Source organism: Neoarius graeffei, chromosome 10 (genome assembly GCF_027579695.1).
Source record: "Neoarius graeffei isolate fNeoGra1 chromosome 10, fNeoGra1.pri, whole genome shotgun sequence".
In the NCBI taxonomy this organism is placed as follows: Eukaryota; Metazoa; Chordata; class Actinopteri; order Siluriformes; family Ariidae; genus Neoarius; species Neoarius graeffei.
The window spans coordinates 26,998,145-27,016,642 of record NC_083578.1 but is presented as its reverse complement, the minus strand read 5'-3'; the positions used below and the strand labels follow the sequence as shown (position 1 = coordinate 27,016,642).

At 41.5% G+C, this 18,498-nt stretch overlaps 1 protein-coding gene across 14 annotated transcripts in view; it reads right to left on the bottom strand.

The window, feature by feature from the left end:
- The window catches only part of cacna1db (calcium channel, voltage-dependent, L type, alpha 1D subunit, b), a 410,093-nt gene that overhangs the window by 177,578 nt on the left and 214,017 nt on the right, over positions 1 to 18,498 (bottom strand). For all 14 annotated transcript variants that reach the window (XM_060931662.1, XM_060931659.1, XM_060931664.1 and 11 more), the window contains exons 8-9: positions 12,057 to 12,160; positions 7,804 to 7,973 (exon numbers count right to left, since the gene is read on the bottom strand). In XM_060931662.1, coding sequence (XP_060787645.1) covers positions 7,804 to 7,973; positions 12,057 to 12,160 — 274 coding nt within the window. The remainder of the gene's footprint in view (positions 1 to 7,803; positions 7,974 to 12,056; positions 12,161 to 18,498) is intronic.

Sequence of the window (18,498 nt, the reverse complement as noted above, 5' to 3'; positions counted from 1 at the left end):
CTGTTTTATCTTAAATATTTCAGCAACTGCAGATTTAACAACTGCCTGAACAAGTAGCACAGAAGCATATGTACAGTTCAAACATTTACGTACAGCTAGGCTAAATCCATTCAGCATACAACAAGACAGATTTCATGTTCCTATACATTTCCTGTGTGAGGTCAGAAAGGGTATCTACTTTATTTCCATAAGGTAATTTCAAAATAATAGCCAAGAGAGATTTATTTCAGCTTTTATTTACTATATCAGATTTTCAGTAGGTCAAGTTTCCATACACTTTGGTAGTACTCTGCAAGCCTACTATAATGAACTCTTTTACTACAAATTTTGGCATATAACAAACTAAGTTCGGGTCCACTGCCTTTAATGTCAATGAGTCGGAGTCTTCAAAAAACATCACTGTCATGTCCACGTGCATTGGCACTCAGAGCACGCAGCATCATTAGGACTAATTACAGTACTATGCACCTGTTCCAGATTAGAGCGCAATCACAGCGTGCACTTATAAGGACTGTCTAAACACACAGAGTTGGCGAAGTACATGTGCTGTACCTAGTGTCTCACATTACCAAGCCTTGTATCTGTGCATTACCTTTCTTTGTTTTGTGTATTTGGACTCTGCCTTTGGTCTTTGCCTCTGCCATTCTGTTTGTGCCTCATGTGACCATTGCCCGTTTCACAACCCTGTCTTTGTCTTACGTTTTTGAACTGTCTGCCTGCCTGTTTGTAAATAAACACTCTTCCTGTAATTACAGCCATCATCTGCCTGCTTACCTGACACTCTGAGCCATGCGTTTCTTTTCCCACCACAGACAAACAAGAAGTAATCAAGTCCACAGTCAAGATAACAATATGTGTTAATGCCATAAAACAAAGGCCTAACTAGTTTGCTTAGGTGTCGATCGCTAACAATTATCAAGAACGGTGATCCAAGGATTGATAAAAGGACGAAATGACTGCTGATACCGCAAAACTTAACATCTAGTTAAAGAGTACTGGTGCCATTTTTATACCCCCGCCCAGCTCCGCGGCACGACATAGACATGATCGATGATTTTCAACACATGAATGAACTGAATGGTGAAGATTTAGAAAACATGGCGAGCCAGTGGGTGGTTATTGCCATAGTGACTCGAAAGGAGAAATTCGCGATAAGGAGAATGTGCCTAAAATGTTGCATACAACTTGAGTGTTTGGTGTGACAAGTGGGTCCATTTCAGTATTCTGAACTTTTCGGTATAACGGACTACTTAGATGTCCACCAAGGAGTTCATTATAGTGGGGGTTGCAGTGTACTTGGTGGCATTGCCTTTTAATTACTTGAACACTGGAGGCAGCCTTCCACAAGCTTCTCACAATAATTTGCTCAAACTTTTGTTCATTCCTCCTGACAGAACTGGTGGAACTCCGGGCAGGGGGCACCTTTTGCTCAGACGTGCTTTTTCAGCATTGTCCTGCTGCAAAACCCAGTCATGACCAAGTTTTAACATTCTGGCTGATGTCTTAAGGTGATCCTTCAGTATTTCTTGATAATCCTCCTTACGCATGATGCTGTCTTTTTTCTGAAGTGCACTAGTCCTTTTTCCGAAAAAAACATGATGCTGCCACCCCCATGCTTCACAGTTGGAATGGTGTTCTTCTGATTAAACCCCTCAGCCTTTTACTTTCATACATAATGCAGATCATTATGTCCAAAGAATTACATTTTTGTTTCATCTCACCAAAGAGCCCTTCTCCAAAAAGGCTGGTGATCACCTGTAAACTTCAGTTTGGCTTATTTTCAAATGTTGGTTTGAGAATAAGGGCTTCTTCCTTGCACAACAGCCTTATAGGATATGGAAATGTAGGACTGTGGATGTATATACTTTGGTATCTGATGCTCAGACTCCTTCACCAGTTCCTCTGTTGTTGTCTTGGGATTCAGTTGAACTTTTCAGACCAAAGTTTGTTCATCTTTGTGAGTTAATGTCTTTTTAGTAATGAATATATTTATCATTTTTTTCTAAAGTCTTGGCTGAGCTGCTTGAATTTTCCCCATAATATCTAGGGCAAAAAGGTACTTATTTAGAAGTAATCCCTTTTACAGCCATGGGGGCAATCCCATTAACATCTAATTATGACAATTGGGCAATCGCATGCTTCTAAAACTTAAATTACAGTTTCTGGAATTTTCCAGACTGTTCAAAAAGATAGAAACATTACCGTATATAAATGTCTGCCACACTGCAAGTCCGATATAGTGAATTCAAGAAGAAATAAAGCTGTCTCTAATTGACTGTTTTAAAACAATACGTGATGTGAACAAAGTAACCACCCTAATTAATTTGGAAAAAAAAGATACCATGAAATGTGTGGAGTTAAAAAAAAAAGAAAAGAGAATTGAATATCTTTAGCCTTGGTGTATGTATAAACTTTTGGCTTTGAGTGTAGATGTTTTGTGACAGAAAAATACTAGAAGAGAGAGACATAAGGAGCCACAAACTGTGATGACACACTATGCTTACATAAAGAGGACTGGGATTGTTCTCGCTCTCGTCTTATCACGCTGTTTCTTTCCTCCCTAACACATACTACTTGGCTGGAATCAAACTTTGCTCCCTCTGCCCTGATAGCAGCCCATAATAAACTGAGCAGACACAGATTAAATCGGAAATAGATTTACCAAGAACTACAAGAGAGTTCCTTTTAAGGTTTTGAATGAAGAATGAGTGGCATTACTGGAAGGATGGACTGGAATGACTTGGTGAATGTAAGTGACAGGATTGATGGGAAACCAGAAGGATGACAGGAAAGAAAGAGGATTAAGAATCTAACAGAGAGAAAGAGATAAAGCCTGATACTGCTGCTAGATGATTATGTTTAGTGGTTGTGGGTTGTCTTGTGTTTTATGGCACCACCAACATCATACAAAATATTAAATGCAGTGTCTTGCAAAAGTATTCATCCCCCTTGGTGTTTGTCCTGTTTTGTCACATTACAAGCTGGAATTAAAATGGATTTTGGGGGGTTAGCACCATTTGATTTACACAACATGCCTACCACTTTAAAGGTGCAAATTGTTGTTTTATTGTGACACAAACAATAATTAAGATGAAAAAACAGAAATCTAGAGTGTGCATAGGTACTCCCCCCCCAAAAAAAAGTCAATACTTTGTAGAGCCACATTTAACTACAATTACAGCTGCAAGTCTCTTGGGGTATGTCTCTATTAGCTTAGCACATCTAGCCACTGGGATTTTTGCCCATTCCTCAAAGCAAAACTGCTCCAACTCCTTCAAGTTAGATGGGTTGTGTTGGGGTACAGCAATCTTCAAGTTGTGCCATAGATTCTCAACTGGATTGAGGTCTGAGCTTTGACTAGGCCATTCCGAGACATTTAAATGTTTCCCTTTAAACCACTCCAGTGTAGCTTTAGCAGTATGTTTAGGGTCACTGTCCTGCTGGAACATGAACCTTCGTCCCAGTCTCAAACCTCTGGCTGACTCACAGGTTTTCCTCCAGAATTGCCCTGTATTTAGTGCCATCCATCTTTCCTTCAGTCCTGACCAGCTTTCCTGTCCCTGCAGATGAAAAATAACCCCACAGCATGATGCTGCCACCACCATGCTTCACTGTAGAAATGGTGTTCTCAGGGTTTGCGCCACACATGGCGTTTCCCATGATGGCCAAAAGATCAATTTTAGTCTCAATTAACCAGAGAATTTTCTTCCATGTGTTTGGGGAGTCTGCCACATGCTGTTGGTGTCACAGTCCGGTCCAGTCCAGTCCATCCATGCCCGAGATGACCTTAACGTTTTTGTTTATCTGGACGATATATTGATTTTTTCCCACTCCCTTGATGAATACTGCATCCATGTCAGGCAGGTTCTTCAACGACTCCTGGAAAATAAACTCTTTGTTAAGGCAGAGAAATGTGAATTCCATAGAAGTTCTGTCTCCTTTCTGGGTTTCATTATCTCCCCCACACAGATTCAGATGGACCCCCTGAAACTCAAGGCAGTTGCTGACTGGCCCACCCCATCCTCTCGGCGAGAACTCCAGCGGTTTCTTGGGTTTGCAAATTTCTATAGGCGATTCATCAGTAACTTTAGTATGGTGGCTGGGCCCCTCATAGCTCTAACTTCCACCAAGGTCCCTTTCAGCTCGGGGGGAAGGGGCTGAGAAGGCATTCTCAGAGCTCAAATGAAGGTTGACGTCAGCACCTATACTCACCATTCCAGATCCGTCCCGGCAGTTTGTGGTTGAGGTCGATGCTTCGGAGTCAGGGGTCGGGGCCATATTGTCCCAAAGATCGGCTAGTGACCACAAGCTTCATCCTTGCTCCTTCTTCTCTCGTCAGCTTTCCCCCTCTGAGAGAAACTACGACAATGACAATAGGGAACTGTTGGCTGTTAAACTGGCCTTGGAAGAATGGAGACATTGGTTGGAGGGGTCAGACCTTCCCTTCATCGTATGGACAGATCACAAGAACCTCGAATACCTCAGGACTGCCAAGCGCCTCAATTCTCGTCAGGCCCGATAGTCTCTCTTCTTTTCTTGCTTCAAGTTCACACTTTCCTTCCGCCCAGACTCTAAGAATGGTAAGTTCGATGCCTTGTCCAGAATGTTTTCTCCCCTCCAGGAGGAATCGACCTCCCCCGAGACCATCCTTCCTCCACGGTGCCTGGTGGGGGCCGCTCTGTTAGAGGTGGAAACCCTGGTCCAGAAGGCTCATGAGCAGGATCCAGGGCCTAGTAATGCACCTCCTAACCATCTTTTTGTTCCTGTTTCTGTGCAGGCACAGGTGTTGCATTGGGGTCATGGTTCCAGAATGGCGTGCCGCCCAGGAGCAGCCCGGATTCTGGCACTCATCCAACAACGCTTTTGGTGGCCATCCATCAAGGAGGACACCCAGAGGTTTGTGGCAGCTTGCGACATCTGCGCCAGGAACAAGACTGGCAACAGACCCCCTGCCGGCCTGCTGAGACCCCTTCCTGTTCCCCACCGGCCATGGTCACACATAGCCCTGGATCCCTAATTCAGGTGGCAATAATTGTATCCTCACTGTTGTTGACCGTTTTTCTAAAGCTGTTCATTTTATTCCTCTGCCCAAGCTTCCCACCACCAAGGAGACCACCAAATTGCTGATACTCCATGTTTTCCGTCTACACGGACTCCCCTCAGACATCATATCAGACCACGGACCCCAGTTCTCTGCCCAATTCTGGAAGGCTTTCTGTAAACTCATTGGTGCTTCTTGCAGTCTGTCTTCAGGTTTTCACCCTCAGACCAATGAACAGACAGAACGGGCCAACCAGGAGCTGGAAGTGGCTCTCTGGTGCATGGTATCCAAGGATGCTGCCTCCTGGAGTAAGACCCTTCCTTGGACAGAGTATGCTCACAACTCCTTACCCACCTCTGCTACAGGTCTTCCCCCTTCCAGTGCTCTCTGGGTTACCAGCCACCACTCTTCCCCATCCAAGAAGTCGTCGTCGCCATGCCCTCTACCCAGGTGTTTGTGCGCTGCTTGCAGGAGAACGTGGGCATTGACCAGTTAAAAGCTCCTACGTTCTGTCAAGATGTTTAAAGAGCAAGCCGACAAACACCGCTCGGTAGCTCCCATCTATCGGGTGGGGCAGCAGGTAATGCTCGCCACTCACCACGTGCCCCTCAAGATGGTCTCCCGCAAATTGTCTCCCAGGTTCATAGAACCTTTCCCCGTCTCCAAGGTAATTAATCCCTGCTCTGTAAGACTGTCTCTGCCCGTAACCATGCACCATATTCACCCAACTTTCCATGTCTCCCAAGTCAAACCCCTTGTCTCTAGTTCCCTGTCCCCACCATCCAAACTCCCTCCTCCTCCCAGGTTCATAAATGGTGGTGAGGTCTTCACTGTCAGGAGGTTGCTGAAGGTACAATGCCGAGGCAGAGGACTCCAGTACCTGGTTGATTGGGAGGGGTATGGTCCTGAGGAGAGGAGCTGGGTTCCTGCCAGGTTCATCATGGATCCCACCCTCACCACGAACTTCCACCAACACCCTGAGGCACTTCCTAAGGCGCCTGGAAGCGCCCATTGAAGGGGGGGGGGGGGGGGGGGTACTGTCACAGTCTGGTCCAGTCCAGTCCATTCATGCCTGAGTTTGTGGGACTTCCAGGCCAGATCCAGGACAGGAATTCATTCCTGCCTTGCTGAAGGCCATTTTCCTGAAGAGGCACTCCCACACCTGCTACCACTCCCCTCCCATCAGCCAGGGCCTTTTTAAGAACTGTTTGGAGCTACTCCAGTTGCCAGACTGTCTCTTGTAGACTTTCCTCGCCTTGTTACAGCCCTTTGGTATTGTGTCTTGATTCCCCCTGCCTGAATTGTTCCTTGTTTTTTGTCTAGCTTTCTGTCCAGTTTTTGCCCGTTTTACGCGGCTGTTCTTTTGGATTGTGTTTTTGCACTCCTCTTTGTTTCTGACCTCCTGGTCCGTTCTTTGACCACTGATTTTTGCCTTTGCCCTACGGTACCTCTGCCCTCTACTTCATTAAAGAAGCTTTTCTCTGTACACTGCCTATTTTGAGTCTGCTCTTGGGTCCTCACTTCACCTCAGCTCACCATTTCTGACAGTTGGGCAAACTCCAAACGTGTTTTCTTATTTTTTTCCTTTAAGCAATGGCTTTTTTTCTGGCAACTCTTCCATAAAGCCCTGCTCTGTGGAGTGTACGGCTTAAAGTGGTCCTATGGACAGATACTCCCATCTCCGCTGTGGATCTTTGCAGCTCCTTCAGTGTCATCTTTGGTGTCTTTGTTGCATCTCTGATTAATGCCCTCTTTGCCCGGTCTGTGAGTTTTGGTGGGCGGCCTTCTCGTCAGGTTTGTAGTGGTGCCATATTCTTTCCATTTTGCTATAATGGATTTAATGGTACTCCGTGGGATATTCAAAGTTTTGGATATTTTTTTAGAACCCAACCCTGATCTATACTTCATCACATCTTTGTCTCTGACCTGTTTGGAGTGCTCCTTGGTTCTCATCTTGCTTGCTTAGTCATGTTGCAGAGTCGGGGTCCTTCCAGAACAGGTTGATTTATACAGACATCATGTGACAGATCATGTGGCACTTTGACTGCACACAGGTGGATCTTAAATCAACTAATTATGTGACTTATGAAGTGAATTGGTTGGACCAGTTCTTATTTAGGGGCTTCATATGAAAGAGGGTGAATACCTATGCACACTCCAGATTTCTGTTTGTTCATCTTAATGATTGTTTGTGTCAGAAAAAACAATTTGCACATTTAAAGTGGTAGGCATGTTGTGTAAATCAAATGGTGCTAACCCCCCAAAAATCCATTTTAATTCCAGCTTGTAATGCGACAAAACAGGACAAACACTTTTGCAAGACACTGTACCAATGAACCACATTTTCTTTCAGGAATGATCAATTGAATAAACTATATATCTTGTAAATAAATCAAGGCAATATTATATACTGTAATGTTTCCTTTTCTGCAAAAAAAAAAACCTTAGACTGACTCTCCGCTCTTCAATTTCAGTATGCCAGTGCATTACCAATGTTAATCTTTATCTGGCAATAAAGCAAATTTGTCAGTGTGCTAACTGATCTCCATAACTGTCTGGGCAAACAATTTCTTGAACTTTTCCATTTCAGCAGACAAGTTGCTGGATATATAGACCTGCTGCTGCACAATAAACTAATTAATAATTGAATTATTCTTTAAATACTGACTAATTCTAGCAAACTGTGTGGAGGTTGTGAGTACATGAGGTGTACTACAGATTAAACATGGCATGTTCCTGTATATGTGTGTGTTTGGACTCACGGTTGCGTTTTCCCTCTTGGTCTCCATCCTCTTCATTCTCCGGGTCAATATCCTCAGCCTGAGTGATCCAGTCCAGGTAGCCTTTCAAGTCCTCCTCCAACTGCTGCTTCTCTCGCAGCTTCTGGAAATCTCCACGTGCCTTAGCTTTCTCACGCTCCTTAGAGAATTCTCTGTGTTCACAAACACACAGAATATACACATTAATGGTTTCATTACTAGGTTTACAATCATACAGCACAATATTTTCGAGACTATATACAGTGCCTTGAAAAAGTATTCATACTCCTTGAACTTTTTCACATTTTTCCACCTTACAACCACGAACTTAAAAGTTTTTTATTGAGATTTTATGTGATAGACCAAAATTCACTTCACATAATTGTGAAGTGAAACAAAAATGATAAATGGTCTTCAAAATTTTAAACAAATAAAAATCTGAAAAATGTGATGTGCATTAGTATTCAGCCCCCCCCGCGTCAATACTTTGTAGAGCCAACTTTTGCTGCAATTACAGCTACAAGTCTTTTGTGGTATGTCTCTACCAGCTTTGCACATCTAGACACTGAAATTTTTGCCCATTCTTCTTTGCAAAATAGCTCAAGCTCAGCCAGATTGGACGGAGAGCGTCTGTGAACAGCAATTTTCAAGTCTTGCCACAGATGCTCAATGGGATTTAGGTCTGGACTTTGACTGGGCCATTCTAACACATGAATATTCTTTGATCTAAACCATTCCATTGTAGCTCTGGCTGTATGTTTAGGGTCACTGTCTTGCTGGAAGGTGAATCTCCTTCCCAGTCTCAAGTCTTTTGCAGCCTCCAACAGGTTTTCTTCCAGGATTGCCCTGTATTTAGCTCCATCCATCTTCCCATCAACTCTGACCAGCTTCCCTGTCCCTGCTGAAGAAAAGCATCTCCATAGCATGATGCTGCCACCACCATGTTTCACAGTGGGGATGGTGTGTGCAGGGTGATGAGCAGTGTTAGTTTTCCGCCACACATAGCGCTTTGCATTTAGGCCAAAAAGTTCAACTTTGGTCTCATCTGACCAAAGCACCTTCTTCCACATGTTTGCTGTGTCCCCTACATGGCTTCTGGCAAACGGGACTTCTTATGCCTGTCTTTCAACAATGGCTTTCTTCTTGCCACTCTTCCAAAAAGGCCAGATTTGTGGAGTATATGACTTATAGTTGTCCTGTGCACAGATTCTCCCACCTCAGCTGTGGATTTCTGCAGCTCCTCCAGAGTGATCATGGGCCTCTTGGGTGCTTCTGTGACCAGTGCTCTCCTTGCTCGCTCTGTCAGTTTAGGTGGATGGCCATGTCTTGGTAGATTTGCAGTTGTGCCATACTTTTTCCATTTTTGAAGGATGGATTGAACAGTGCTTCTTGAGATGTTCAGAGCTTGGGATATTTTTTATAACCTAACCCTGCTTTAAACTTCTCCAGAACTTTATCCCTGACCTGTCTGGTGAGTTCTTTGGTCTTCATGATGCTGTTTGTTCTTCAGTGTTCTCTAACAAACCACTGAGGCCTTCGCAGAACAAGTGTATTTATGCTGAGAGTAAATTACACACAGGAGGACTCTATTAACTAATTAGATGACTTCTGAAGGCAATTGATTGCACTGGATTGTATTTAGAGGTATCAGAGTACAGGGGGCTGAATACTAATGCACACCACATTTTTCAGATTTTTATTTGTTTAAAATTTTGAAGACCATTTATCATTTTCGTTTCACTTCACAATTATGCGCTACTCTGTGTTGGTCTATCACATAAAATCTCAATAAAAAAATTTTAAGTTTGTGGTTGTAAGGTGGAAAAATGTGAAAAAGTTCAAGGGGTATGAATACTTTTTCAAGGCACTGTATATATATATATATATATATATATATATATATATACACACACACACACACACACACACACACACACACACACACACACACACACACACACACTCTCACCGGCCAATTTATTAGGATCACCTGAACCGCAGCACATATGTGCAATTATCCAAGTAGCCAATCATGTGGCAGCAGCCTAATGTATAAAATAATGCAGATACAGATCAAGAGCTGCAGTTTTCATGCAAAACACTGGATTTTCACTGAATGCACAAGTCTATATTGACACAGAATGGTGCGGGGAAAAAAAATAAAACATGCAGCAAGTGGCAGATTTGTCGATAGAAACTTCAAGGAGCTGAGAGAGCTCAGAGGATCAGAGGAGAATGGCCAGACAGGCCATTCAAATAACCATAATTCAAATAACCTCTCTTTACAACCATAGTGAATAGAAAAGCATCTCAGAAAGCACAATATGCTGTACTTTCATATAGATGGCCTACAACAGCAAAAGGTTTCATTCCTATGGAATCTGAGGCTACACTGGACAGAGGCTCAGAGAAACTGGACAGTTGAAGAAACTAGCCTATATTTTTCCAATATTTAACTACAACCCCAATTCCACAAAAGTTGGGACGCTGTGTAAACTGTCAATAAAAACAGAATGCGACAATTTGCGAATCATGGAAACCCGATATTTCGTTGAAAATAGTACAAAGACAACATATCAAATGTTGAAATGGAGAAAGTTTATTGTTGTTTGAAAAATATATACTCAATTTGAATTTGATGTCAGCAACACATTTCAAAAAAGTTGGGACAGGGGCATGTTTACCACTGTGTTGCATCACCTCTATTTTTAACAACACTCTGTAAACATTTGGGAACTGAGGAGACCAATTGCTGTAGTTTTGAAAGAGAAATGTTGTCCCATTCTTACCTGATATACAGTTTCAGTTGCTCAACAGTTCAGGGTCACCTTTGTCATATTTTGTGCTTCATAATGCGCCAAATGTTTTCGATGGGAGACAGGTCTGGACTGCAGGCAGGCCAGTTTAGCACCTAAACTCTTTTTTACTACGGAGCCATGCAGTTTTAATATGTGCAGAAAGCAGTTTGGCATTGTCTTGCTGAAAGAAAGAAGGCCTTCCCTGGAAAAGATTTTGTCTGCATGGCAGCCTATTGCTCTGAAACGTGTATATATCATTCAGTATTAATGATGCCTTCCCAGATGTACAAGCTACCCATGTCATGTGCACTAATGCACCCTCATACCATGACAGATGCTGGCTTTTGAACTGTGCAGTGATAAGCCAGATGGTCCCTTTCCTTTTTAGCCTGGAGGACGTGGTGTCCGTGATTTATAAAAAGAATTTCTACTTTTTATTCATCAAACTTCGGAACCATTTTCCACTTCACCTCAGTCCATCGTAAAAGAGCTCGGGCCCAGAGAAGGTGGCGGCGTTTCTGGATATTGTTTATATCTGGTTTTAACTTGCATTTGTGGATGCAGTAACTAAATGTTTTCACAGACAATAGTTTTCTGAAGTGTTCCTGAGCCCATACAGAGATTTCCACTCCAGACACGTGTCTGCTTTTAATGCAGTGTCACCTGAGGGCCTGAAGATCACAGGCATCCAGTGTCAGTTTTCAGCCTTGTCTCTTGCATACAGAGATTTCTCCAGATTCTCTGAATCTTTTAATGATATTATGTACTATAGATGATGCGATCCCTGAATTCTTTGCAATTTTACATTGAGGAACGTTATTCTTAAATTGTTGCACTGTTTGCCCACACAGTCTTTTACAGAGCAGTGAACCGCTCCTCATCTTTACTTCTGAGAGACTCAGCCACTTTGGGATGCTCTTTATTATACCTAATCATGTTACTACTGACCTGTTGCCAATTAACCAAATTAGGGTTTTTTTAGCATTATACTTTTTCAGTCTTTTGTTGCCCCTGTCCCAACATTGCTGAAATGTGCTGCCGACATCAAATAAAAAAAAAAAAAAACAATAAAATATCTGTTTCAACATTTGACATGTTGTCTTTGTACTATTTTCAATGAAATATAGGGTTTCCATGATTTGCAAGTCTTCACATTCTGTTTTTATTTATGTTTTATACAGTGTCCCAACTTTTTTGGAATTGGGGATGTAAAATACTCTGAACGCTCATCTATAGTGGTCCCTGAAATCACATTTTCCCCTACTTTTGAATATTAAGTGAAGCTCTCGAACTGTAGCTGCATGAGGAACTGCTGCTACATGATTGGTTGAGTGGATAATTGCATGATTGAGCAAATATACATATATTACAGACACACACACACATACATATATATATATATATATATATATACACACACACAAGTTAAAGGCTACCAATTACTGAATGGTCTCTCACCCACTAAGAACACCCAAAACAAGATTGAGGACGAAGAAGGAACCAAAGATGACTAGACTGACGAAGTAGACCCATGGCAGCTCAAAACCCATGGCATCATTCATCTGTGACATGGAGAAATACACACACACAAATTACATTTAAAGTGAATATTACAGTGAAACAGAAACAGATTCTCAATCATCGCGGGGTTTAGGGTAACAGACTTGAGTGGTGAAAACTCAAGAAGCTGCAGTTTATTACGAATAAAACAAAGCTCGCAGACTTCAGTCTAATCTCCGCCTGTTGCTATCAGTATCAATGGCATTGATGGTAATGTGTCAGACCTATAAACACAACAGGGTTCATTTTGAATGACAGACATCTAAGATCCAGTACTGATGCCTTTAGCATGTCTGGTATTCTGAGGACTTATAGAAATACTATTTTTAAAATGGTAAATCATGAATGCAGCTGTCTGTCTGTCTTTAAAAGTGTGTCACAGTTTGGCCCACATCATTATTATCCCATCAATGAGCCCTCATAATATAATGTGTTGTTGAACTCTAGCAATTTCACTGTCAAGCTATTGAAAGATATTCCATTTATTGTGTTGACTGAGGTTCTTCAACATACAGTATGCAGGTCGTCAGATCAAATATTCAGTGCTGTGGTGTGTTAGGCAATTGAAGTTCAATAAACTGATAAAAAAAAGGCTTGTTCAGTCTTAGGAAATTCCAATAAAAAGAGTAGCGTCTTTGGTAATACATTATAGACCCAACTGGCTCTTTGGCTTTGTTACTATAAGGTACGATGTTGAACTTTTTAGGAAGCTAAGAACCCTTAGTAGTGGTCTTTTTTGAATAGTGCCACACTGCATAACATTAAAGCTAGTTATAAGTTTACATGATGATGAGCGATGCTTTTTTTTTTTTTTTACTTCAACTCGATCCAGCCGAAGAGCAACTTGAGTAAGTGTAAATATTTATTCTATTTATTATGCGCAAATCGGTTGCTATGTGTGCGCTGTTGTGCATACACAGGAAAAATGACTGAGCAATTTTTCCAGAGTTAAAAATATTTTCCTCAAAAATAGTTAATTTTGCTCTATTTTGAGTTTAGACAGTAAAATTTGGAGTGGGAGCAAAATTACAAAGTAATTGTGTAACAGAGTTGGTCGTGGCTCTGAACTGAGTAAAATAGTACAAGAGTTAATTTCAAGACACATTGAATAGAGTCAAATACTAAAGTAAAGTCAAATACCAGATAAATGAAGGTGTTGTAAAAAGCCGTTTTAGAACTGCGTTGGAATGTGTGAAAAAACATTACCTTACCCATTGTGACAAACCGTTTTGATCACTTGACCTGATGGAATTAAGAGATGGCAGTGGGAGGGGTTTTTACTCTTCTCATTGAATGGAATGGAATTTTTTACTCTTCTCATTGAATACCCTTCCCACTGCCAACCCTTTATCCCAAAACAATAGGACATACATTTTTATGATGGCCAGTTAATTGTCCAAATCAGTGGAGCAGAATTAAGTTTTTGTGCTTGATACATTCCTAAGACTGAACAGAATCACCTCAAGTGATCAAAACGGTTCATCACAATGGGTAAGGTCATGTTTTTTCACACATTCCAACACAGTTCTAAAACTGCTTTTTACATCTTCATTTATCTTACTTTTTTTTAAAAGTACATTCATGACATACATACTACATAGATATTATTGTCGTTGAACTTGTGCTGAATACAAAACAGTCATATGACTTTGAAAATACTGCGAGATTTGTTGAAATTGACAACAAAATCAGAGCATACCAAAATCATTAGGGTGCCAAAAAATACCCTCAGACCCTAGAGGGTTAATCTGGACTGATCACAAAGACCAAAAATTGTTTGCTGTATGTATGCAGTTAGTTGGCTGATGTCAACATTAGAAAGTAAATATACTAATTTCCTATTATGCTATTTTGTGTGTTCATCCCTCCAAAAAACAACAAAAAAAACCATGCTAGCTGCTGCTTACATAGTACAGTATACCAGAATTATAGCTATGTTTTCATCCACACTTTTATGTATCTCTGGTCAATGTATAAATTTGAGCTTGCTATCTATGGAGAGGAAAAAAAAAAAAGAAGCGGAGGAGAAAGGTGAGAGACAGAGATGGGGACAGTGAGCTCATTGCCAGTTCCAACTTTTCTTCTCTACTCCCACTCCCCAATTTTCTTTGCTACTTTGCTACCTTCCAGTGGCCATAGTTTTTTTCTTCCGAAAAGCCATGTCAAAGTTGCACACACTTTCACAGCCTCATTTGCATTTGAAGAATTTGCCATGGTAACAGATGCATAAACGGGAAGGGGGAGAGAGAGAGAGAGAGAGAGAGAGAGAGAGAGAGAGAGAGAGAGAGAGAGAGAGAGAATATAAAAGAATGAGGGAAGAGCAAGCACAGTGGAAATGACAGTAACACTAGTGCCTATTCTTGAAAAAAAAAAAATCATAGGAGGATGGTTATGCCGGTTGATTTAAAGCTCTTTCTTACAAATCCCAATGAAATTAAAGAATATTTTACTGTTTAGGATGTGAGGAAAAAACTAGCATGATGATGCCCCTGATCTCTTTCGTTTGAAGTGTTGCAAAGCAGACCTTGACACCGTGAGTGAGACGGTATACTCATATGATCTTATACCATGATAAAACAAGAGTGCTCTGAGAGCACAATATCCCCCGCTGGCAACTATTCCATAACTCTGATAAAATGCGACTGAATTGAACGAAATTGCAATATGCGTAGTACCAACATATAACAAAGAGTCCCGTCAAGTTTCGTGAAATTCCTCCAAAAATTGTGAGAGGAGTTGATTTCAGAAGGTGAGTACCCTTCCTGGGACGGATGGACATTGCCACAACACAATCCCCCTTCGGGCCTTTCGGCTAGCGGGGGATAAAAATTGCGAGGGAAGTTGATTTCAGAAAGCAAGCACACCTTGATGAAATTGCCAAAGTACAAGTTTGTAAATAATCAAGGGCATAACTCTGGTAAAATTTGCCCAAATTAAATGAAATTTCAATATGCGTATAACTGTCATATAACAAAGCCTTTTGCCAAGTTTGGTGAAATTCCTCCACAAATTGTGAGAGGAGTTGATTTCAGAAGAATGTACACCCTCATGAAATTGTCAAACTACAAGTTATTTAATCAAGGGTCAAAACTGGTCAAATTTTCACAAACAAAATTAAATCGCAACATGCCTATTACTGTCATATAACAAGACCTTTTGCCAAGCTTCGAGAAATTCATTCAAAAAATTGTGAGAGCAGTTGATTTCAGAAGGAAAACACACTCATGAAATTGTCAAAGTATAATTTTGTTAAATCAAGGCCTGTAACTCTGGTAAAATGTGACCCAATTTAATGAAATTACAATATGCATATTACTGACATATAACAAAGAATCCTGCCAAGTTTCGTGAAATTCCTCCAAAAACTAGGAGTAGATTTCAGAAGGTGAGCACCCTTCCCGGGACGGACGGACAGACGGACGGACGTCGCCACGCCATAATCCTCCTTCAGGCCGTTCAACCAGCAGGGGATAAAAAACTAGAATTGGATAGAAAGTTAATTTTGTGCTTTATCACTATAGACCCGTTGCACGTAACATCACGCATCACGTGATAATTTCTCCTGGGGGACAACCAGACACTGTCTTACCTATAAGCAAGGCTTAATCTGTCTTAAATATGGTTCAGTTTTTGCACTGTTTTTGGTTGTTCCAAACATTCAGATAGAGAAAAAGATGAAAGCTATTACTGTCTCCCTGGAACTTTGTCTTGAACTTCTGATTGTGGTTTAGGAACTTGACTTCAGCATTTCTTTAGAAAGGAAATCTCTCTGATCTGGGAGAAGGAGACTTTTTTCACAGCAGTACGAAGAACCCAGTACATATTTTTATCTGTAACCGTCAGTGAATCCCTTTGTTTCACTCCAGCTTTGAGCCCACAACAATGATGTGAGAACAGCTCTCTCCAAGACATGGCGCCCCTCGAGGCAGACGTGTTTGCTCACTCTGCTCTTGAATGCTGGCTTTTTCTTCTTTTTTGTGTATTTTCTGTTTTTTCTGCAGTGCACAAATGTCATGCACTGCTAACATATAACAGACAGGCACTGCTGGACATTGCTAACACACACAGCCATTTGGAATTTACTGGTTTTATACCACCGGAGCTACAACTCATTGTTCGCTCCCGCAGCCACCACCAGCCCCAGGAAGCCCCTGAAGCACCGAGCCCGAGTGAGCAAACTGACCCCAGGAGAGCACTCCGGAGACGGCGATGCAAGAGAGGCGGGGGGCTCCATGCTAGGCTAAAAGCTTGCGCTAGCCGACCACTGCTACCCAGCCTCCTGCTAGCCAACATGCGGTCTCTGGAAAACAAACTGGACAAGCTAAGAGCCAGAATCACAGCACAGCGGGAAATAAGAGTGCTGCGCTCTAATTTTCACTGAGACCTGGCTCTGAGACAAAGTCCCAGAATGCACCATTCAGCTACAGACTCGCTCTGTACCGTACACCGAGGAGACCGGACCACAGCCTCCAGTAAGGCTAAAGGGGGAGGTGTGTGTGTTTATTATTATTAATAACTCTTGGTGTGGAGATATACAGACTGTCTATAAGCACTGTTCGCCAGATGTGGAGCTGCTACTGCTGAAATGCCATCCCTATTATCTACCAAGGGAATTCACTGCTGTGTTTTTGGCTGCTGTTAACATCCCCCCGCAAGCTAACTCCATGGCAGCACTCAGCAAACTCCATGACGACATCAGCATGTTAGAGACGGCTCGTCCCGACGCTGTTTTTTTTTTTTTTATTATTATTTTTTTTTTATTTGAAAAGGCAGATTTCCATCACATACATTAATTACAGCTTTAGCCATTCAAGGACATAGATAAGGATGGAAGCAGAAAATTCAAGTGATTTTGTCCATACTGCCATTCTGGGATTTTCTTTTATGGACCACTACTTATTCCAGTTGGGAACAATAACAAAATTGAACAAAACCGGGGAGCGCACCACCTCAGACAATAAAAACATCACATAAAAAAGAGGGCAGGTTCACATGATTCACAAGTACAGTCAAATGAAATCAGATCTGATTGGTTTTACATACTCAGTCCATTTGGTCCAGATCTTATAAAATTTTTCTTTTTCAACTTGGAGGGAAAACGATATCTTCTCCATAACAAATCTCATAGACAATTTCAATCCATTCAATAATAGTGGGTGGTTCTACTTTTAACCATTTCCTCGTGATGGATTTCTTACTGGCTGCCAATAGTATAGCCAGCAGTCTTTGTTGGTCCATGTTTCAAACAATAGATTGCCCAAATACAAAGCATCACATTTAAATGGAATGTTTACATTAAATACATTTTTTTATACAGTGGTGCTTGAAAGTTTGTGAACCCTTTAGAATTTTCTATATTTCTGCATAAATATGACCTAAAACATCATCAGATTTTCACACAAGTCCTAAAAGTAGATAAACAGAACCCAGTTAAACAAATGAGACAAAAATATTATACTTGGTCATTTATTTATTGAGGAAAATGATCCAATATTACATATCTGTGAGTGGCAAAAGTATGTGAACCTCTAGGATTAGCAGTTAATTTGAAGGTGAAATTAGAGTCAGGTGTTTTCAATCAATGGGATGACAATCAGGTGTAAGTGGGCGCCCTGTTTTATTTAAAGAACAGGGATCTATCAAAGTCTGATCTTCACAACACATGTTTGTGGAAGTGTATCATGGCACGAACAAAGGAGATTTCTGAGGACCTCAGAAAAAGCATTGTTGATGCTCATCAGGCTGGAAAAGGTTACAAAAGCATCTCTAAAGAGTTTGGACTCCACCAATCCACAGTCAGACAGATTGTGTACAAATGGAGGAAATTCAAGTCCATTGTTACCCTCCCCAGGAGTGGTCGACCAACAAAGATCACTCCAAGAGTAAGGCGTGTAATAGTCGGCGAGGTCACAAAGGACCCCGGGGTAACTTCTAAGCAACTGAAGGCCTCTCTCACATTGACTAATGTTCATGAGTCCACCACCAGGAGAACACTGAACAACAAATGGTGTGCATGACAGAGTTGCAAGGAGAAAGCCACTGCTCTCCAAAAAGAACATTGCTGCTCATCTGCAGTTTGCTAAAGAGCACGTGGACAAGCCAGAAGGCTATTGGAACAATGTTTTGTGGACGGAGGAGACCAAAATAGAACTTTTGGTTTAAATGAGAGGCGTTATGTTTGGAGAAAGGAAAACACTGCATTCCAGCATAAGAACCTTATCCCATCTGTGAAACATGGTGGTGGTAGTATCATGGTTTGGGCCTGTTTTGCTGCATCTGGGCCAGGACGGCTTGCCATCATTGATGGAACAATGAATTCTGAATTATACCAGCAAATTCT